The sequence below is a fragment of the Oncorhynchus keta genome, chromosome 21, assembly GCF_023373465.1.
Source record: "Oncorhynchus keta strain PuntledgeMale-10-30-2019 chromosome 21, Oket_V2, whole genome shotgun sequence".
NCBI lineage: Eukaryota > Metazoa > Chordata > Actinopteri > Salmoniformes > Salmonidae > Oncorhynchus > Oncorhynchus keta.
The window spans coordinates 20,180,909-20,205,103 of record NC_068441.1 but is presented as its reverse complement, the minus strand read 5'-3'; the positions used below and the strand labels follow the sequence as shown (position 1 = coordinate 20,205,103).

The window sequence follows — 24,195 nt, the reverse complement described above, 5'->3', positions numbered from 1 at the left end:
TCCATGGAAAACTTATTGACAGATGCCATGGAAACAATAGCATATGCTAAAAAGACAATAGAACATCTGGAAGAGAAACCTGGAAAACAGGGGGAGAATGAATAATTATGTTCTATTAAATCTGGGCGAAAAAGAAGAGGGAAACATGCCACTGCCTGCAAGACAAACTTCCCGAGTGGCTCCACCTGTCCACCGACAGGCCCATAGAACTTGAGAGAGCTCACCGAGCACCGAGGCCCCCACCAGCAGCCAGACAACCACCGTGCCCAATCACCATACGTTTCCTGAGATTCACCGACAAGGAACGAGTCCTACAGGCGGTGAAAAACAACACCATCACAGTGGGAAACGCCAAACTCGCTTTACACCAGGACCTGTCAGCTGGAATACGCCGAAAGCGCAGAGAGTTTGACGAAGTGAAGAAATACTCAATTAACCGAGGCATCTTCAGGGGATTCAAGTACCCAAACGAGCTCAGGATTCTTCACCAAGGAGCCTTGCGACACTTCAAAACTCCCGAAGAGGCAAAACGTTTTTTGAAAGACAATCCTGGTCAATGAGAAACGGACCAATGACTAAATGCGATTAATGCCATTACTAAAGGAGGTAAGACAACATATAGCCGATATCCAAAGACCCACTCGCCCCGCTAAATGTCATTATGGCCGTCCAATTTATATTTATTTTCCTTTAGCTGAGAGGGATAGGCTCAATAGCCTAACCTAGGCCTACTAATGTTTCAGCCTGTTTGTTTGTTTGTTGCTATTATTACTTGGGGTTCCCTATGTCCCTTGGGGGAGGTATATGTAGGCTGGGCTATTGATTTTAATTTCTCCCTCTTTTAGTGTGGTCCGGATGGGGGCTACTGTGTCATTTACCTCAATGCGGGGCGGAGAGGATGAGGCATTTCTTTGGTGGGGAGAGGGAGACGTTGTGCGTTGCTAACTGTTCCCGGTTTTTGTTTTTTCGGAACACAGAATTGAGACTGAGCGGGGGGATAATAGATCCAACGGGATGTGTCGAGTTGTTTGGGAACTCGGCTGGGGTGTTCAGAGATTATTATTTTATGTACACCATTTATTTTCCTTTTATGTGAACGCAGCTGTAATTACTATCCACTTTTACCCAGCGATGACTTGCACTAAAGTTTGATTACTGTTCGATGACGATGACTAGTACCTTAAATCTATGGAACTGCCAATGTCTAGGACATGCAATAAAATGGAAAAAGATACTATGTGCTCTAAAAAAGGAAAAAGCAGGCATCGCGCTATTACAAGAGACACACCTCTGATGCTGAACATGCTAAACTCCGCAGAGCTTGGGTGGGACAGGTGTATTTCTCATCTTTCAAATCAAACAGTAGAGGCACAACCATACTTATCCATAAAAATGTTCCATTCATAATTGACAAAAACATATCTGATCCGGAGGGGAAATTTACTTTGATAACTGGGTCACTATATGGTCAACCAATTACAATCTTAAACATATACACCCCTAACACAGATACTCCTGCCTTCATGTCAAAAATGATAACCCTGTTCAATGAGCATTGTGTTTCCTTTGGTGTGGTGGCCGGAGATTTTAGTTGTACCCTTAACCCAACCCTAGACAAATCATCTCAAGTCCCCACCACAAATCCTAGATCTGCAAAGATGTTGAACTCTCTTACTAAAGAGATGGGACTGATAGATATCTGGAGAGAGACTAATAGCTCATCTATGGACTATACATACTACTCTAATGTCCATAACACCTACTCCCGTATAGATTACATTTTTATCCCGAAGAGTTTCATAAATTCAGCCACTTGTACAATCGGACCCATAGCACTTTCAGATCACGCCTTTGTCCACCTCCGCTTTGACCTCTGCAAAAACATCCCGAGGTCAAAGAGCTGGAGATTCAACACCTCCATGCTATCAAATGACGTGTTCCATACATTGGTAACTACATGGATAGACAACTACACACAAGACAATAAAGATTCTCCTGTTTCTCCGGCCACAATGTGGGACGCTGCTAAAGCCACACTAAGAGGTCATCTAATTGCATATCTTGAGAGGGAGCTGGAATGCTGTGAAAAATACATAAACAATCCCCAGACAGCACCTCCTGGAGTCATCTTAAAGCAGCCAAAGCCAAACTGAATTTGGACTACACTCGGGAGATAAAAAACGTTTTCTTTACTAAACAGAAATACCATGAGTATAGCAATAGGCCCAGTAGATTGCTTGCTTAACAATTAAAAAAGGAGCAGTCAGAGCGTACAATCATGGCTATCCGAACAGCAGAGGACGAGGTCACATATGACCCAAAAAATATCAATTTAACTTTTCATGATTTTTACTAAAAACTATATACCTCTGAGAGAAAACACACGGAGGCAGAATTCCACTCTTTCCTAGAGGGAATCTCGCTACCTAAACTATCAGAGACCGACCAAGAAGATCTCAACTCCCCCTTCACTCCTGAGGAGATCCTGGAGGCAATTACCTCCATGCCGCCTAATAAGTCCCCAGGCCCAGATGGATTCCCCAGAGAGTTCTACAAAGCTTTTTGGCCGCAGCTCAGCCCTATATTCATGCCAAAGCTGGAGGATTTTTGCAAAAACTGAGTTCTCTTAGACTCAATGCACACAGCTCACATTACAGTGTTGCTCAAAAAGGACAAGGACCCCCTATCCTGCTCATCCTTCCGGCCCTAAGCTTGTTGGATTTCGACCATAAAATAATTACCAAATTGCTCGCCAAAAGACTAAACACTCTTCTTCCCAAAATAATAAAAGCGGACCAAACTGGATTTATTAGAGACAGATACTCTTCTGACAACATTCGCTGTCTTTTTGATATTATTGATCAAGTAAACGCACAGAAGACCCCTGTCCTGCTGGCTTCACTGGATGCTGAGAAGGCATTGACAGGATGGAGTGGAGCTTTCTGTTTTCAGTCTTAGAAAAGTTCAATATGGGCCCAAATTGTATTAAATGGATCAAATTACTATACTCTCATCCAAATGCCATGGTGACTACTAATGGACTGAACTCTGACAGATTCCCTCTGGAATGGGGCACAAGACAAGGGTGCTCGCTGTCCCCCCTGCTCTACTTGTTGGGGGCGGAGCCTCTGGCAGAGCTGATAAGGAGCAATCCAAGTATTATGGGTGTCTCTGCAGGCGGCCTGCAGCACAAGATTTCACTTTACGCGGATGATGTCTTGCTCTACATATCCAACCCTGAGAAATCCCTCTCTCTCATTTTAGACACAATTGCTCAGTATGGCACGTTTTCAGGTTATAAGATCAATTTTAATAAATCCACTGTCTGCCCTCTCAACATTACACTCACCAGCTCTATGAAGACACTATGTCCTTTCCAATGGAAAACACAGGGGTTTCAATACCTCGGGATCTTCATAACACCAGATCTGAATAGCCTTTTTAAGGAAAATTATCTTCCACTCGTGGATCAAATCAAGAACGATCTCCAAACCTGGATCTCCCTCCCAATTAGCTTAGTAGGAAGAATTAATGTCATTCGTATGAACGTCCTCCCTAGACTGAAATACTTATTTCAGATGCTCCCATGCTATCTCCCAGTTTCCTTCTTCAAAACAACTAACCAAAGCATCACCAAATTTATATGGGGCAATAAAAAACCTAGGATCAAGTTTTCTACTCTATCGAAACCTGATTCTAAGGGTGGTCTTGCCCTTCCCTCCCTTCAATTGTACTACTGGTCTGCCCAAATCCGCAACATGCTAACATGGATCACAAACAGACAAGAGTCAATGTGGATTCAGATAGAAGCCCAATCCTGTGGTTCATTGCCCTTAAGCTCAATTATATTAATTAATAACTTTAGTGAAGTGGCCAACATAGCAAAAACCTTTGTGATTTACTGCACCCAACTAGCGTGGAGGGACTGTAAGAAATACCTGGGCATTTCCTCCCAAATATGTTCTCACTCGCCTATAGTAGGCAACCCAGAATTGCCAAAAGCCCTGAGGGATGCAAACTTTAATATTTGGCACTCTACTTTGCCATACTCTTTTCAGACCTATTTCATCAGAAAACCACTACACTGAAATCCTTTCAAGAGCTCTGCAGTGAATTCGATGTGCCAAGATCCCATTTTTTAAAATATCTTCAAATTAGACATGTAATTTCCTCATTTACCTCCAAGAGGAGGTTTAGAACTCAGTTGAATGAAGTTGAAACCCTTCTTGTCACAGCACAATCCATTAAAGGCAAAATAGCTTACATCTATAGACTCCTTTCTAAGAAAGGAGGCTCCTCCTTTACTTTGAAAATAATCTGGGAAAAGGACCTTGGTCTGACTATCAGTGATGAGTTATGGGCGGAGGTTTGCAACAGGGTACACTGCTCCTCTACTAATGTAAAATGAAAGAATCTTATTACACATTTTTGTACAAATTTTATTATACTCCTTTGTTACTCCATAGAATGAAAACAGATATGTCTCCTAACTGTAAAAGATGTACCTCTGAAAGTGGAACCTATATGCATGTATTTTGGAGCTGTCGAGAGATTTCCAGATTCTGGCAATCTATACATACTGCTGCACAGAAAATACTAGAGGTACAGTTTGATATGACCCCGTGTATCTATCTTCTTAATGCCCAGCAGGACTTTGTTCTTGATCCTGACAGAGAAAATTTGCTTATGACTATTACATACTTTGCTAAGAAATGTATTCTGTATTGTTGAAAAGCTCACTTATGACCTCCATAAGAGACAGCCCATGTTTGATAGACTCTGGTCTCCACTATTCAACTATATTTCAAACTGGACAGAGTGAACGGGGTGACTAGGGAAATGTGCAGATACATGTTGTGTAAGGTCCTGTAAAATCTAAAAACTATTGGCTCGTCATCTCAGCGAAGGCTAGAAATAGCTAATAAGAACCTTGACAGTGCTGCTGCAAGTTTTATATGTTTTTTGTGTGTTTAAAAAAAATCTTTGTGAGTACGTGTAGGTATGTAGGATGTGTGTGTGTATGGGTGTGAATGTGTGTATGTATGTGTAAGTGTGTGTATACAGTGGGGCAAAAAGTATTTAGTCAGCCACCAATTGTGCAAGTTCTGCCACTTAAAAAGATGAGATGCCTGTAATTTTCATCATAGGTACACTTCAACTATGACAGACAAAATGAGAAAAAAAAATCCAGAAAATCACATTGTAGGATTTTTAATGAATTTATTTGCAGATTATGGTGGAAAATAAGTATTTGGTCACCTACAAACAAGCAAGATTTCTGGCTCTCACATACCTTCTTTAAGAGGCTCCTCTGTCCTCCACTCGTTACCTGTATTAATGGCACCTGTTTGAACTTGTTATCAGTATAAAAGACACCTGTCCACAACCTCAAACAGTCACACTCCAAACTTCACTATGGCCAAGACCAAAGAGCTGTCAAAGGACACCAGAAACAAAATTGTAGACCTGCACCAGGCTGGGAAGACTGAATCTGCAATAGGTAAGCAGCTTGGTTTGAAGAAATCAACTGTGGGAGCAATTATTAGGAAATGGAAGACATACAAGACCACTGATAATCTCCCTCGATCTGGGGCTCCACGCAAGATCTCACCCCGTGGGGTCAAAATGATCACAAGAACGGTGAGCAAAAATCCCAAAACCACATGGGGGGACCTAGTGAATGACCTGCAGAGAGCTGGGACCAAAGTAACAAAGCTTACCATCAGTAACACACTACGCCGCCAGGGAATCAAATCCTGCAGTGCCAGACATGTACTGGCTTAAGCAGGGAGACACGTCCAGGCCCGTCTGAAGTTTGCTAGAGAGCATTTGGATGATCCAGAAGAAGATTGGGATAGTCATATCCCATGCTTAACATCCTTATCATTTATCGCCCTCCAGGTCCCCTCAGAGAGTTCATCAATGAGCTTGATGCCTTGATAAGCTCCTTTCCTGAGGACGGCTCACCTCTCACAGTTCTGGGCAACTTTAACCTCCCCACGTCTACCTTTGACTCATTCCTCTCTGCCTCCTTCTTTCCACTCCTCTCCTCTTTTGACCTCACCCTCTCACCTTCCCCCCCTACTCACAAGGCAGGCAATACGCTCGATCTCATCTTTACTAGATGCTGTTCTTCCACTAACCTCATTGCAACTCCCCTCCAAGTCTCCGACCACTACCTTGTATCCTTTTCCCTCTCGCTCTCATCCAACACTTCCCACACTGCCCCTACTCGGATGGTATCGCGCCGTCCCAACCTTCGCTCTCTCTCCCCCGCTACTCTCTCCTCTTCCATCCTATCATCTCTTCCCTCTGCTCAAACCTTCTCCAACCTATCTCCTGATTCTGCCTCCTCAACCCTCCTCTCCTCCCTTTCTGCATCCTTTGACTCTCTATGTCCCCTATCCTCCAGGCCGGCTCGGTCCTCCCCTCTCGCTCCGTGGCTCGACGACTCATTGCGAGCTCACAGAACAGGGCTCCGGGCAGCCGAGCGGAAATGGAGGAAAACTCGCCTCCGTGCGGACCTGGCATCCTTTCACTCCCTCCTCTCTACATTTTCCTCCTCTGTCTCTGCTGCTAAAGCCACTTTCTACCACTCTAAATTCCAAGCATCTGCCTCTCTAACCCTAGGAAGCTCTTTTCCACCTTCTCCTCCCTCCTGAATCCTCCTCCCCCCTCCTCCCTCTCTGCAGATGACTTCGTCAACCATTTTGAAAAGAAGGTCGACGACATCCGATCCTCGTTTGCTAAGTCAAACGACACCGCTGGTTCTGCTCACACTGCCCTACCCTGTGCTCTGACCTCTTTCTCCCCTCTCTCTCCAGATGAAATCTCGCGTCTTGTGACGGCCGGCCGCCCAACAACCTGCCCGCTTGACCCTATCCCCTCCTCTCTTCTCCAGACCATTTCCGGAGACCTTCTCCCTTACCTCACCTCGCTCATCAACTCATCCCTGACCGCTGGCTACGTCCCTTCCGTCTTCAAGAGAGCGAGAGTTGCACCCCTTCTGAAAAAACCTACACTCGATCCCTCCGATGTCAACAACTACAGACCAGTATCCCTTCTTTATTTTCTCTCCAAAACTCTTGAACGTGCCGTCCTTGGCCAGCTCTCCCGCTATCTCTCTCAGAATGACCTTCTTGATCCAAATCAGTCAGGTTTCAAGACTAGTCATTCAACTGAGACTGCTCTTCTCTGTATCACGGAGGCGCTCCGCACTGCTAAAGCTAACTCTCTCTCCTCTGCTCTCATCCTTCTAGACCTATCGGCTGCCTTCGATACTGTGAACCATCAGATCCTCCTCTCCACCCTCTCCGAGTTGGGCATCTCCGGCGCGGCCCACGCTTGGATTGCGTCCTACCTGACAGGTCGCTCCTACCAGGTGGCGTGGCGAGAATCTGTCTCCTCACCACGCGCTCTCACCACTGGTGTCCCCCAGGGCTCTGTTCTAGGCCCTCTCCTATTCTCGCTATACACCAAGTCACTTGGCTCTGTCATAACCTCACATGGTCTCTCCTATCATTGCTATGCAGACGACACACAATTAATCTTCTCCTTTCCCCCTTCTGATGACCAGGTGGCGAATCGCATCTCTGCATGTCTGGCAGACATATCAGTGTGGATGACGGATCACCACCTCAAGCTGAACCTCGGCAAGACGGAGCTGCTCTTCCTCCCGGGGAAGGACTGCCCGTTCCATGATCTCGCCATCACGGTTGACAACTCCATTGTGTCCTCCTCCCAGAGCGCTAAGAACCTTGGCGTGATCCTGGACAACACCCTGTCGTTCTCAACTAACATCAAGGCGGTGGCTCGTTCCTGTAGGTTCATGCTCTACAACATCCGCAGAGTACGACCCTGCCTCACACAGGAAGCGGCGCAGGTCCTAATCCAGGCACTTGTCATCTCCCGTCTGGATTACTGCAACTCGCTGTTGGCTGGGCTCCCTGCCTGTGCCATTAAACCCCTACAACTCATCCAGAACGCCGCAGCCCGTCTGGTGTTCAACCTTCCCAAGTTCTCTCACGTCACCCCGCTCCTCCGCTCTCTCCACTGGCTTCCAGTTGAAGCTCGCATCCGCTACAAGACCATGGTGCTTGCCTACGGAGCTGTGAGGGGAACGGCACCTCAGTACCTCCAGGCTCTGATCAGGCCCTACACCCAAACAAGGGCACTGCGTTCATCCACCTCTGGCCTGCTCACCTCCCTACCACTGAGGAAGTACAGTTCCCGCTCAGCCCAGTCAAAACTGTTCGCTGCTCTGGCCCCCCAATGGTGGAACAAACTCCCTCACGACGCCAGGACAGCGGAGTCAATCACCACCTTCCGGAGACACCTGAAACCCCACCTCTTTAAGGAATACCTAGGATAGGACAAAGTAATCCTTCTCACCCCCCCCCCCTTAAAAGATTTAGATGCACTATTGTAAAGTGGCTGTTCCACTGGATGTCATAAGGTGAATGCACCAATTTGTAAGTCGCTCTGGATAAGAGCGTCTGCTAAATGACTTAAATGTAAATGTAAATGTCATATGGTCAGATGAAACCAAAATACAACTTTTTGGTAAAAACACAAATCGTTGTGTTTGGAGGCCAAAGAATGCTGAGTTGCATCCGAAGAACACCATACCTACTGTGAAGTATGGCGGTGGAAACATCATGCTTTGGGGCTGTTTTTCTGCAAAGGGACAAGGAAAGAATGAATGGGGCCATGTATCGTGGGATTTTGAGTGAAAACCTCCTTCCATCAGCAAGGGCATTGAAGATGAAACGTGGCTGGTTCTTTCAGCATGACAATGATCCTAAACTCACCGCCCGGGCAACAAAAGAGTGGCTTCGTAAGAAGCATTTCAAGGTCCTGGAGTGGCCTAGCCAGTCTCCAGATCTCAAATCTTTGGAGGGAGTTGAAAGTCTGTGTTGCCCAGCAACAGCCCCAAAACAGCCCTGCTCTAGAGGAGATCTTTGCAGTGTTTGAAAACCTTGTGAAGACTTACAGAAAACATTTGACCTCTGTCATTGCCAACAAAAGGTATATAACAAAGTATTGAGATAAACTTTTGTTATTGACCAAATACTTATTTTCCACCATAATTTTCAAATAAATCCATTGGAATGTGTTTTGTTGGTTGATTGAAAAAAAAGAAAACTTCATAAAACATTCAATTGAAAAAAAATAATGTGAAATGTCAGAATAATAGTAGAGAGAATGATTTACTTCAGTTTTTATTTCTTTCATCACATTCCCAGTGGGTCAGAAGTTTACATACACTCAATTAGTATTTGGTAGCATTGCCTTTAAATTGTGGGAAGCTTGCCTTCCACAAGCTTCCCACAATAAGTTGGGTGAATTTTGGCCCATTCCTCCTGACAGAGCTGGTGTAACTGAATCAGGTTTGTAGGCCTCTTTGCTCAAAAAAGCATTTTCAGTTCTGCCCACAAATTTTCTATAGGATTGAGGTCAGTGCTTTGTGATGGCCACTCCAATACCTTGATTTTGTTGCCCTTAAGCCATATTGCCACAACTTTGTCAGTATGCTTGGGGTCATTGTCCAATTGGAAGACCCATTTGCAACCAAGCTTTAAATTCCTGACTGATGTCTTGAGATGTCATTATGGCCATTATGGCCAAACAGTTCTATTTTTGTTTCATCAGACCAGGGGACATTTCTCCAAAAAGTACGATCTTTGACCCCATGTGCAGTTGCAAACCGTAGTCTGGCTTTTTTAATGGCGGATTTGGAGCAGTGGCTTCTTCCTTGCTGAGCGGCCTTTCAGGTTATGTTGATATAGGACTCCTTTTACTGTGGATATTGATACTTTTGTACCGGTTTCCTCCAGCATCCTCACAAGGTCCTTTGCTGTTGTTCTGGGATTGATTTACACTTTTTGCACCAAAGTACGTTCATCTTCAGGAGAAAGAACGCGTCTCCTTCCTGAGCGGTATGACGGCTGCATGGTCCCATGGTGTTTATACTTGCGTACTATTGTTTGTACAGATGAAATACATCCACAGGTACACCTCCAATTGACTCAAATGATGTCAATTAGCCAAACAGAAGCTTCTAAAGCAATGACATAATTCTCTGCAATTTTCTAAGCTATTTAAAGGCACAGTCAACTTAGTGTATGTAAACTTCTGACCCACTGGAATTGTGATACAGTGAATTATAAGTGAATTAATCTGTGAGTAAATAATTGTCGCAAAAATGACTTGTGTCATGCACAAAGTAGATGTCCTAACCGACTTGCCAAAAGTATGGTTTGTTAACAAGAAATTTTTGGAGTGGTAGAAAAATAAGTTTTAATGACTCCAACCTAAGTTTATGTAAACTTCCAACTTGAACTGTAAGGCCTCTCATCCCATCCATATGTTCAATGATCACCCCAAATACCTCCAGTCAATTAAGCTTTGTTATATAGCATTACATCCATTTCCCCCCTCTGAAAAATGTGAGTGTGTGTGTGATGGTTGGTTCAGGGGTAATTAAGACATTAATAAGACAAAAGGAAAACAATTAGTCATGGAGATATGCTCCTGTCCTCTGTGGCATATCCTCAATGCCCCCAAACACACACAGAGAGAAACAGTGCAGCCTAATCTGCCCTGAAACCCAGCCAGGAGTCAAACACACACTTGAGAGAAAAGCACATTCTAAGAGGAATGCTGGAATGAGTCCAGAAAGCCAAATTATTGTTGCTTAGAGAGAATGAAGCAGAAGTGTAAGCTAATTAAAGACTGAAACAGGTCTGCTGTTAAACAGGCCTAAGAGGAATTGAATTGTGCTACTTGGTGTAAGACTTCTTCTGGGAAATAACGTTAGAAACACACACGTTTGTGAGATCATGCATCTCTGTTTGCCACACAGAATCAACATGAATTTTATGCTAACGAGGTTTCAAAGGTCATCATTGAGAAGACATTGAGTGTCTGTCTGTGTGTTAGGCCTCCTAACTTTCATGCCATTTGAATTTGCTGTCCAGATATTGGACTATTGCCAGGAGACGTCGTCAACAGCCAAGTGTTTGTCTGCGTTAAAAAGAAACAAAAAGACAACAACAGAGAAGCATCACGACCATTAGAAAGGCATCTAACATAGACACTACCTCCACTGCCACAGTCAACATCAACACAGCTCTAAATGGTTACCATGGTGCTGACAGATATGACAGCTCTGCTTCTAGCTCCTGAGCAACTTTGCAGTATTTTGTTTTTTTTGTGTGTCATTTCTTACATTATTAGGCCAGAATGTTCCCGGTAGCCTCTGAGAATAACTTTTACGAATACACGGATATGGTGACTGAGTTCATCAGGATGACTATACACATATATATTAACATCACAGATCTGAAGTCTGAAGTCAAAAGGATGTGCAAGCTTGTGTAAGGTTGTAACACAAACTGACCACATTAGGGATATTATCCCAACATAACATGATTTAATATGCCCAAATCATTAAACAGTTTAAGATGATAGTATGTTGCCCACTCACAAACGACATCTATTTCTCTCTCATTTAACCATTTATAGAGTTTAAAAATGCTCTCAAACGGCATTTAACTGCACGTTCTAGACCCGTCTGTGCGGCATTCTGAACGTATGACATCCCTCCTCTAAACACACTGCAGACACCCTCCGCAAAGCACTGAACATGAAGACCACCATCTGCAAAGCATCAAACCATAGAAATGGAAGAGACAACCCTGGAGTTCCAGTAGGGGAGAACAATGTCTAGATTATCTTCACTCCAAGGACCAGCCATGGTTAAGGAGCTGTACAGACTCTGTATCCGTGCTTTCCTGCATTCTCTAGGCCAGCAGCTACAGTAGGCCAGTTCAGTGAGAGCCAAATGTGTATCAGAGTTGGAGAGGTTGGGAAAACAAATTCTCATGTTTTTTCATAGTTCAACTTTGTCGTAAAAATGCCTCAAACTGCACCAACATTTTTTCCATCAGTGAAAGAAAGCAAATTACACATCACACACACGGTTTTAAGAGCTATAGAGAGGAGAAAAATACAGATAGAGGTGGAATGGGGGGGAAGAGAGAGAGAGAGAGAGAGAGAGAGAGAGAGAGAGAGAGAGAGAGAGAGAGAGAGAGAGAGAGAGAGAGAGAGAGAGAGAGAGAGATGGGATACAGTTGGTTGTATTTAGAATGGGAGAGAGAGAGAGAGAGAGAGAGAGACGGGATACAGTTGGTTGTATTTAGAATGAGAGAGAGAGAGAGAGAAAGAGGCGGGATACAGTCGGTTGTATTTAGAATGGGAGAGAGAAAGAGAGAGAGAGAGAATACAGTTGGTTGTATTTAGAATGGGAGAGAGAGAGAGAGAAAGAGAGAGAGAGAAAGAGACGGGATACAGTTGGTTGTATTTAGAATGGGAGAGAGAGAGAGAGAGAGAGAGAGAGAGAGGGGATACAGTTGGTTGTATTTAGAATGAGAGAGAGAGAGAGAAAGAGACGGGATACAGTTGGTTGTATTTAGAATGAGAGAGAGAGAGAGAGAGAGAGAGAGAGAGACGGGATACAGTTGGTTGTATTTAGAATGGGAGAGAGAGAGAGAGAGAGAGAGAGAGAGAGAGAGAGAGAGAGAGAGAGAGAGAGAGAGAGAGAGAGAGAGAGAGAATACAGTTGGTTGTATTTAGAATGGGAGAGAGAGAGAGAGAGATGGGATACAGTTGGTTGTATTTAGAATGGGAGAGAGAGAGAGAAAGAGAGATGGGATACAGTTGGTTGTATTTAAAATGAGAGAGAGAGAGAGAGAGAGAGAGAGAGAGAGAAAGAAAGAGAGAGAGAGAAAGAGACGGGAGACAGTTGGTTGTATTTAGAATGGGATAAAGAGAGAGAGAGTTCTAGGGGGAGTAGCTGGGGAATAGCAGGATAGCAGGCCTTGAACTAGAAATCATGCAGTTACCTGTACAGGGCAAGCTCATTACCTCCTGTGCCATCAGACCTCTGGGTAGATGCACAGAGAGAGAAAATACATTTTGGGCAGAGCACAGCACTGCTGCTGATGAAGCTAGACCAAATAAGAAGTCAGAACCACTCTTGACACACAAACACACATCCCTGTGGTACCAACTCAGGTAGCAGAACTCAATGGACCATGTGTGTGTGTGATCTCCTCTTCTGATATGGGCCCAGTGCTGGTCTGGTATTCTGGGAGGGTGTGGGGGGCAGGTAAGTGATGAAAGCAGGTTCTTGTTACCCTCTGTGGCAGTGAAGCCAGTCCTCATTCCCCACTCTCATGCCCTCCTCTTCCTCAACCACCTAAACTCATACCCATCCTCCCAAAACAACCCACCCCCTTTTTCTGTGTAGAACAGAACATCATCATTGATGATGCTCTTTTAGCCATTGTCTGATTTAGTGTCTGGTCCTCTCTGTTCTAATGAACTACGCAGCTTGAGGGAAACAGAAGACAGACTTTTTCTTTGTGGACAAATTTTTATTTCGTCATTTTTTTCTCAGTTCCTGCGAGTCTTATCTTTCAGTGATGGGGTCATAATATTGTGTAGCTTAACCGTTCAAAAGATAGAGCGACATTTGTAGGAAGAAAACAGAAACCACTCTGTTTATTACAACTGCTTCTAGCGGCTACCTGAGGTTTCTGACGTAACAAGGGTCTATGAACCAAGCACAACTTGTATTCGATATTTGATTCCCACTCGTGACCCCATTTTCAAATCAGGCGACCCCACATAGGGTCGTGACCCATAGTTTGGGAAATGCTGGCCTACTTACATTTCTGATGATTAGTCACAAAGCTTCGGAGGTGTGTGGTGTGGTGTGTGCGCTTGTGCATGTGTGTGGTAGACAGACACACATGCATCCACATGTTCGTATGTTATTGTGTTCTTCTAAAATCTAGATCCTAATGTTCTGGGTCGAGACTTGCCCTGTAGAAGTCTCCTCCCACCACAGAGGATTTTTGTGGCGGGTTCCCATGGCAACAAACCACTTGACATCCCATTTCACTTCCCTAACTCCTAACCACACCTCCCTCTATCTTAAACAGCTCTGTACTCTTACCAGGACTTCCTGGAGACTTTGGATGCAAATAGAGATGAAACAAATGAAGACAATTCTAGCCAATAAAAACATAGACACACACCCGTCAATGAATCTCACCATGACCAATCAGACTCTTTGTCACGCTTCAGAAGACAACGAGAACTGCCATTCCCAAAATTCCCAGGTGACCTATTCCTGGGTTTGGAATTCCAGGCTCTCAGGCCTGTCCCTTATATCACCCATAATGCTGCATCTCACAACACGTGTGCACAGTATTCTTACTGTTGGTTTGACTGTGAGCTTAGTTAGGTGTCCTGGAAGGTAGAGAGAATCTTCACCTACTGTACAGACTGTCTCTATGTCTACTCCACTAAGACATTACTTAGGGCAACACACACAACCATCCCCGTTTCAGGGATCACATGAGTGAAGAAGCCTTCTCTCTCATTACTAAACACACATAATACATTTACACGTAATTTAGCAGTCGCCAAATTCTCTTATCCAGAGCGACTTAGGGTACATGCATTTTCATACTTGTCCCCCATGGGAATCGAACCCACAACCCTGGCATTGCAAGTGCCATGCTCTACTGAGTGAGCCACATAGGACTGTGTAATACAGACACACACACACATACAGTATACACACACCAGCCCCTCACTCTGACAGGGATTATTCTCAGTCTTCTTGTGATTGTATGTATCTCTTTCTCGCTCCCTTTTTCTCACTCCCTCTCTCTTTTTCTCTCTCCCTCTCTCTTTTTCTCTCTCTCTCACGTCAATGAATACATGCCATATACATGCGCATGCATACACGCACACAACCACACTCTCACATGCCGCTCATCTACCCGTCTTAGTTAAGCTCACACACAACCACACTCCAAACCATAGCAGAGGCCTTTCAACATCCAGACAATCACTGTTGATGGTAATCACGTCCCCCCTCCACTTAGACAGGCATGTTCCAACTCACACACACACAATCACAAACACTCAGGCAAACATTGCATGTGCATGTAGCACTGCACAATTGACAATGCATCTCAGTTATCTGATGTGGCGTCCTCTTCTCTTTCAGACTCCAAGGAAGGATACATGTTTATAGTATTTGAATGGGGCCTCCTTATTTCCTGCTCTGTCTTTATGTACAGGATGGCAGTTTTCAAAGAAGCTTAGCATCGTGCAGTGACATTACCTTCCCTTAGACCTGGAGTACTGTAAATGACACTACAGATCACTCACCTGTGGTGGGTGTGGGGGTTGGACTGGGGGTGGGGACTGGGTTGTCCGTGGGGGGACATGGGTCCCCATCATTAGGGGGCTCAGGTGAGCTGACAGGAGGGCCCCTCTCCACATCCATTGGCTCACTGGGGCTGGGGGAACAGGAGTCAAGCCTGAGACATTTAAATGGAGATATAGTCAGAAAACCTACATCCACTCTCAGATGGCACGTTTTGTCTCTAGTGTTACAAGACAAAAACAGTAGATCATGCTCAGCACACCAATCATTGATCGTGCTCAGCACACCGTTCATAGATCATGCTCAGCACACCGTTCATAGATCATGCTCAGCACACCGTTCATAGATCATGCTCAGCACACCAATCATAGATCATGCTCAGCACACCAATCATAGATCATGCTCAGCACACCGTTCATAGATCATGCTCAGCACACCAATCATAGATCATGCTCAGCACACCGTTCATAGATCATGCTCAGCACACCAATCATAGATCATGCTCAGCACACCAATCATAGATCATGCTCAGCACACCAATCATAGATCATGCTCAGCACACCGTTCATAGATCATGCTCAGCACACCGTTCATAGATCATGCTCAGCACACCGTTCATAGATCATGCTCAGCACACCATTCATAGATCATGCTCAGCACACCAATCATAGATCATGCTCAGCACACCAATCATAGATCATGCTCAGCACACCAATCATAGATCATGCTCAGCACACCAATCATAGATCATGCTCAGCACACCAATCATAGATCATGCTCAGCACACCAATCATAGATCATGCTCAGCACACCGTTCATAGATCATGCTCAGCACACCATTCATAGATCATGCTAAGCACACCATTCATAGATCATGCTCAGCACACCATTCATAGATCATGCTGAGCACACCAATCATAGATCGTGCTCAGCACACCAATCATAGATCATGCTCAGCACACCATTCATAGATCATGCTCAGCACACCAATCATAGATCATGCTCAGCACACCATTCATAGATCATGCTCAGCACACCATTCATAGATCATGCTCAGCACACCAATCATAGATCATGCTCAGCACACCAATCATAGATCGTGCTCAGCACACCAATCATAGATCGTGCTCAGCACACCATTCACAGATCATGCTCAGCACACCATTCACAGATCATGCTCAGCACACCAATAAGCAGAGCACCCTCAGCATGGAAACAGAAAAAGGAGAGAAAATCTACCAAACAAACAAAATATCTAACTACCATGCAGTGTTTGTACTGAGTATTTACATCTCATAAATTACCCTTTCTTCAGAATGTTGAAAATGTTTCAGAATCCTAACAATGTATAAAGTTCAGAAGTTAGCCAACATCGAGGGATTTGAGAGTGCCAGCTCAGCTGCATGTTCGTGACCACCTCTGTAGGACAGCTGTGCCTCCGCACCCTCACACTCCTCATGCAACACACACTCCTCATGCAACACACACTCCTCATGCAACACACACGCAAGGCCTCTGACACAGCTCAATATATAGCACAGCCTATCAGCCATTCACATAGGCTATTCATATTTCCTGTATTGTACTCTCACGTGACACAAATCTCCACTTCTCCTTTCTCATGAGTCATGAATATCTGGAATCATTCTAGAACTTTCTTGGCCATAATTGATTTCACCATGGTCAACAAAATTATATATATTCAATGGGATTCTGCACTTTTAGTCATCTGAGATGGCTTTACAGTTACAGTAGCATATTATCTCAATTACATCTGAAAAATGTGCATCCTACAAAGGTGATATGATAATAAAATGGAAATGTTATCAAACTTTTAATGACTTAAGCTATTATAAAACATGTACATATGTTAGAAAACTTTATGAAGTTGATAAAGTCCTCCAGTGTACACAGCTGTGTTAAACTGAGGCATCTTCACATTATGTTTACCTAACGAGTCCATGCATGCTCACCCTAAGCCAGCCCGACTCAACCCTGTGGGTCCTGTTCAAACTCGATTCATAAGAAAGCAAAAGGCAAGGAGATGGACAAGAACTCCCAAATCCCACTTACTTCGTTTTGGCTGGGAGTGGGACACAGGTCGCTCCGTGTTCGCTAATTCATTATCTGACCCCTTTTTCAGGTAGACTCTCCTCTCACTCTCCGGTGATCTCCACTCCACTTCTGCTCTCCTCTTATCTAACTTTCGCGTCTCGAAGACACCACAACTCTTCTTCTCGTCTCCATATAGTCCTTCATGGAATAGTTTTAGCGCATTTCTCGATGCAAAAGTGGATTTAGGACTTTATCCGATAAGTTTTTTTCTCCTTTCAAAGCGAACCACTTCGGCGACACTAGTTCAGTCTGTGCCGTTCCTCCGCCTGTCAGTGCAGCGCAGATGTAAGTTCGAGCTCTAAGGGCAGTCCCCAGAACAGTCTTTGTCTCGGGTGCAACTTTCCGAGCGCTTCCAGAGGTTTGACAGTTACAGCTCGGCTCTTTACAAAGTGACCAAAGACGTTTTTAAACTTTCCAAGCTCCCGATTTGTCAGCTGTAGCAGAAAATTCAGTTTAGAAACTTTGGATATCATCAGCCATGCCCATACCTCACTAAACCCTCTCTTTCTTACCTTCCCTCTCCCTCTCCTCTCAAACGCTTGTCTGGAGACAGCTCCAGTCTGTTAGACAGGAAACTTCAGTCAGCACTGAATACTGCGTTTCCTCCAGGCACAAACCCCTAACCTAGAACCAGAGACGGGATCTCAGATTATTTCAGACGCGCTACATATTATTATGCATGCCTCAATATGATAGTTAGGATTACGATATCAATGTTTATTACCGAAGTATAATAATATAGGCCTACCAGCTCAATAAACAATAATCAGACATTGTAACTGTGAAATTGATGTATCACCACATTTTTAACAATAATCATAAATAATCTTAATCATTTTAAATCATGTATCCGAATAGGCTAGCCTAGGCCTACTTTATGCATGTCTGATCCTCTCATTTTAACAAATGGTTCATGGTATAAGTGCGTTTAGGTAGGCTACACAAACAATTCATTGTGTATAGCCTCCGCAACTCGTGTCGTTATCGTATATCAAACAGTGTAAAAGCCCCATTCACGCCATTCGCGCAGCCTCATCCTAGCGCAAGGCGCACCTGGCCTGGTAGCGAAACTGATGAGAGTCGTTGGTGTGATTGGCGTGTGAAGGACTGGCGGGGGCGCGAAGTAAATTGCCGCGGTAAATCATCTTTAAGCGCTTTCAAACAAAATAGTCTGCATTTTTCAGAGAGAGAGAGAGGCTTGAAGTTCAACAACACACGCATGCCAAATCATATTCAATTTGTCTCACAAATAAATCACCCTGATACTGGATCATGACACTAGGTCAACTGTAGCCCATCCTTTCTCTTATAAAGATGTTTAGGGTGCACAGGTGTCATTTAATCAATAAATCAGTCGGATTATATTATATTCTTAACACATGTTACCCATTTGAAGCAGCTGAAAACAAAGCAAGCTTTGTAGGGTAAAAACACAGAGAACACTAAATATAAATGCTTTGAGGTGGCTCTTTTAAAAACAAACTCCCATGATCGTACGTTTTGTAGGCCATACTCTGAAAGACCATTACTAACATAATGATAGGGTCTGCACAGTGCACACTTAACTGCTCTGGCACAAACTATTATTATAGTAACAATGTTTGAGACCTGACAAATGTATGTTCAGGTCCACACTGCTTTACTAGCCTACAATAAGGTGTGTAGTAGAGAGCAGCAGGTTCACCAAGTCACGAACAAGACTGCTAAACAAGACTGCTAAACAAGACTGCTGAACAAAATACACAATCCATGTCTCAAGGCTTAAAAATCCTTCTTTAACCTGTCTCCTCCCCTTCATCTACACTACACTGATTGGAGTGGATTTAAGAGGTGACATCAATAACAGATCATAGCTTTCACCTGGATTATCCTGGTCAGTCTATGTCATAGAAACAACTGATGTGTCTTATGGTTTGTACACTCAGTGTATGTATGTACTCAGCAAAATAAGAAATGCCCTCTCACTGTCAACTGCGTTTACTTTCAGCAAACTTAACATTTGTAAATATTTGTATGAACATAACAAGATTCAACAACTGAGACATAAACTGAACAAATTCCACAGACATTTGACTAACAGAAATGGAATAATGTGTCCCTGAACAAAGGGTGGTCAAAATCAAAAGTAACCGTCAGTATCTGGTGTGGCCACCAGCTGCATTAAGTACTGCAGTGCATCTCCTCGTCATGGACTGCACCAGATTTGTCAGTTCTTGCTGTGAGATGTTACCCGATTCTTCCACCAAGGCACCTGCAAGTTCCTGGACATTTGTGAGGGAGGAGGATGTCTTCCCTGTAACGGACAGTGTTGAGATTGCCTGCAATGACAACAAGCTCAGTCCGATGATGTTGTGACAGGCCGCCCCAGACCATGACGGACCCTCCACCTCCAAATCGATCCTGCTCCAGAGTACAAGCCTCGGTGTAACGCTCAGTCCTTCGACGATAAATGCGAATCCGACCATCACCCCTGTTGAGACAAAACTGTGATTCCTCGGTGAGGACCTGCCTTACAACAGGCCTACAAGCCCTTAGTCCAGACTCTCTCAGCCTATTGCGGACAGTCTGATGGAGGGATTGTGCGTTCCTGGTGTAACTCGGGCAGTTGTTGTTGCCATCCTGTACCTGTCCCGCAGGTGTGATGTTCAGATGTACTGACCCTGTGCAGGTGTTGTTACACGTGGTCTGCCACTGCGAGGATGATCAGCTGTCCGTTCTGTCTCCCTGTAGTGCTGTCTTAGATGTCTCACTGTATGGACATGGCAATTTATTGCCCTGCCCACATCTGCAGTCCTCATGCCTCTTTGCAGCATGCCTAAGCATGTTCACGCAGATGAGCAGTGACCCTCGGCATCTTTCTTTTGGTGTTTTTCTGAGTCAGTAGAAAGGCCTCTTTAGTGTCCTAAGTTTTCATAACTGTGACCTTAATTGCCTACCGTCTGTAAGCTGTTAGTGTCTGTCACGTTCTGACCTTAGTTAAATATATAATATAATATATGCCATTTAGCAGACACTTTTATCCAAAGCGACTTACAGTCATGTGTGCATACATTCTACGTATGGGTAATCCCGGGAATCGAACCCACTACCCTGGCGTTACAAGCGCCATGCTCTACCAACTGTGCTACAGAAGGACCACAAGTTATTTTGTTATGTCTTTGTTTTAGTATGGTCAGGGCATGAGTTGGGTGGGTAGTCTATGTTAGTTTTTCTATGTTGTGGTTTTGTGTTTGGCCTGGTATGGTTCTCAATCAGAGGCAGGTGTTGTTCATTGTCTCTGATTGAGAATCATACTTAGGTAGCCTTTTCCCACCTGTGTGGTGTGGGTGATTATTTTCTGTTCTGTGTTTTGCTTCACCGTTCAGGACTGTTCGTTTTGTCATTTTATCTTTTTTGTTCAGTGTTCAGTATTCTCAATAAAACAATATGGACACTTACCCCGCTGCGCATTGGTCCTCCTCTTCTTCCACCCACGACGAACGTTACAGAATCACCCACTAACCAAGGACCAAGCAGCGTGTTATCGGGCAGCAGCAGAAATCTCTGGACTCGTGGACATGGGAGGAGATTCTGGATGGAGAAGGACCATGGGCACAGGCTGGGGAATATCGCTGCCTCAAGGCAGAGCTGGAGGCAGCGAAAGCTGAACGGCGGTGGTATGAGGAGGCAGCACGGCAGCGCAGCTGGGACGAGAGGCAGCCCCAAACATTTCTTGGGTGGGTGCACACAGGGAGTGTGGCTAAGTCAGGTAGGAGACGTGAGCCAACTCCCCGTGCTTACCGTGGAGAGAGGTGGACCGGGCAGGCACCGTGTTTTGCTGTGAGGCGCACGGTGTCCCCGGTGCGCATGCATAGCCCGGTGCGTTACATAGCAGCGCCTCGTATCGACCAGGATAGAGTGGGCATCGAGCCAGGTGCCATGAAGCCGGCTCAGCGCATCTGGTCTCCAGTGCGTCTCCTCGGGTCGGGGTACATGGCACCAGCCCTACACACGGTGTCCCCAGTTTGCCAACGCATCCTAGTGTGGTCTGTTCCACCTCGCCGCACTGGCCTGGCGACAGGGAGTATCCAGACAGGTAGGGTTGTGCAGGCTCGGTGCTCAAGACCTCCAGTGCGCCTCCACAGTCCGGTCTATCCGGTGCCTCCTCCATGCACCAGGCCTTCGGTGGCAGCCCCACGCATCAGGCTGTCTCTCCGTCTCCTTCCTCCAGGTGCTCCCTCCTGTCCAGTGCTGCCAGAGTCTCCCGTCTGTCCCGAGCTGCCAGAGTCTCCCGTTCTCCCGTCTGTCCCGAGTTGCCAGAGTCGCCCGTCTGTCCCGAGCTGCCAGAGTCGCCCGTCTGTCCCGAGTCGCCCGTCTGTCCCGAGTTGCCAGAGTCGCCCGTCTGTCCCGAGCTGCCAGAGTCGCCCGTCTGTCCCGAGCTGCCAGAGTCGCCCGTCTGTCCCGAGCTGCCAGAGTCGCCCGTCTGTCCCGAGCTGCCGGAGTCGCCCGTCTGTCCCGAGCTGCCGGAGTCGCCCGTCTGTCCCGAGCTGCCGGAGTCGCCCGTTTGTCCCGAGCTTCCGGAGTCGCCCGTCTGTCCCGAGCTGCCGGAGTCGCCCGTTTGTCCTGAGCTTCCGGAGTCGCCCGTCTGTCCCGAGCTGCCAGAGTCGCCCGTCTGTCCCGAGCTGCCAGAGTCGCCCGTCTGTCCCGAGCTGCCAGAGTCGCCCGTCTGTCCCGAGCTGCCAGAGTCGCCCGTCTGTCCTGAGCTGCCAGAGTCGCCCGTCTGTCCCGAGCTGCCAGAGTCGCCCGTCTGTCCCGAGCTGCCAGAGTCGCCCGTCTGTCCTGAGCTGCCAGAGTCGCCCGTCTGTCCTGAGCTGCCAGAGTCGCCCGTCTGTCCCGAGCTGCCAGAGTCGCCCGTCTGTCCTGAGCTGCCAGAGTCGCCCGTCTGTCCTGGGCTGCCAGAGTCGCCCGTCTGTCCTGAGCTGCCAGAGACAGACACACACACACACACACACACACACACACACACACACACACACACACACACACACACACACACACACACACACACACACACACACACACACACACACACACACACACACACACACACACACACACACACACACACACACACACACACACTACATTCACCCATACAAACATAACACGCGCACACATGCATACTGATGCAACAGACATATTCATACTCACACACACTCACATTCACACTCACCACATACGCTGCTGCTACTGTCTATTATCTATCCTGTTGTCTATTCACTTTACCCCTACCTATATGTACATACCGTAACCACCTCAATTACCTCGTACCCCTGCACATCGATTCAGTACTGCTACTCCTTATATATAGCCATGTTATTTGTACTCATTATTCTTGTTCGTTATTCACTGTGTATTTATTCCTCGTGCATTGTTGGAAAGGACCCGTAATTAACCATTTCACTGTTAGTCTATACCTGTCATTCATGAAGCATATGACAAATAACATTTGATTTGATGTGATTCCTCTATATTATTACACATCTCTCTGCTCTGCACCTCATGAGTGGGAACAGGAGTTTTTCCCTAAAGCATGACCTGACCAGGTTAAACTCCCGACCCTACATATAACTCCAACCCAGACTTTTCCCTGGTCAAGTCACATGGTCAGGAAATTTTCTTGCCCTACTCCTGAGATATGATGTGTTGCCATCGGCAGCTCAATATGCCAGCACATCATCTGCCAGCCAGCCAATGGCACGGGCCCTAAACATTCCACACTTCTGTCTGCCCACTCCTCTCAAATCACCTTCCAATGGATGAAACATAGCCCAGAAAGCTGCTATACTGGGTCAAACAGGCATAGCACGCAAAACAGGATAGGACTACTTCTACAAATATTTTAACCCAGTATGTTCAAATTTTGGGTTGGCCCCATGTCCAGGCAGCCAATAAACTGTCTACTGTACTTCCCTTGGGAACTCTTTCCCATACAATGAAGACTGCAGAGTGATCCTAATGCGTATACAGGTAACTGAAAGAGGGGTCTTAGGAGCATAGGGGGTTTTAAAGTGTGTGTGTGTGTCAGTCACCAGATTCCTGCCCAGTTGAACACTTATGGGAGATTCTGGAGCGACGTCTGAGACAGTGTTTTCCACCACCATCAACAAAACACAAAATTATGGAATTTCTTGTGGAAGAATGGTGTCCCATCCCTCCAATAGAGATCTAGACACTTGTAGAATCAATGCCAAGGCGCACTGAAGCTGTTCTGGCATCTCGTGGTGGTCCAAATCCTTATTAAGACAATTTATGTTGGTGTTTCCTTTATTTTGGCAGTTACCTGTAGTTGGGTCTACACAACATATGGTGGGTACTGTTTACTCAGCTCTACTTTACACAACATATGGTGGGTACTGTTTACTCAGCTCTACTTTACACAACATATGGTGGGTACTGTTTACTCAGCTCTACTTTACACAACATATGGTGGGTACTGTTTACTCAGCTCTACTTTAGACAACATATGGTGGGGTGGGTACTGTTTACTCAGCTCTACTTTACACAACATATGGTGGGTACTGTTTACTCAGCTCTACTTTACACAACATATGGTGGGTACTGTTTACTCAGCTCTACTTTACACAACATATGGTGGGTACTGTTTACTCAGCTCTACTTTACACAACATATGGTGGGTACTGTTTACTCAGCTCTACTTTACACAACATATGGTGGGTACTGTTTACTCAGCTCTACTTTAGACAACATATGGTGGGTACTGTTTACTCAGCTCTACTTTACACAACATATGGTGGGTACTGTTTACTCAGCTCTACTTTACACAACAT

The 24,195-nt window shown here is 45.5% G+C and overlaps 1 protein-coding gene across 11 annotated transcripts in view; it reads right to left on the bottom strand.

The window, feature by feature from the left end:
- The window catches only part of mdfi (MyoD family inhibitor), a 56,024-nt gene extending 37,371 nt beyond the window's left edge, over positions 1-18,653 (bottom strand). For 2 of the 11 annotated variants that reach the window (XM_052473451.1, XM_052473452.1), the window contains exons 1-4: positions 18,419-18,653; positions 17,878-17,989; positions 17,324-17,799; positions 15,253-15,383 (exon numbers count right to left, since the gene is read on the bottom strand). In XM_052473451.1, coding sequence (XP_052329411.1) covers positions 15,253-15,370 — 118 coding nt within the window. In that variant the 5' untranslated portion in view covers positions 15,371-15,383; positions 17,324-17,799; positions 17,878-17,989; positions 18,419-18,653. The other 9 variants (XM_052473448.1, XM_052473443.1, XM_052473442.1 and 6 more) reach the window with 9 other exon arrangements.
- Between the last annotated feature and the right edge of the window lie 5,542 nt (positions 18,654-24,195).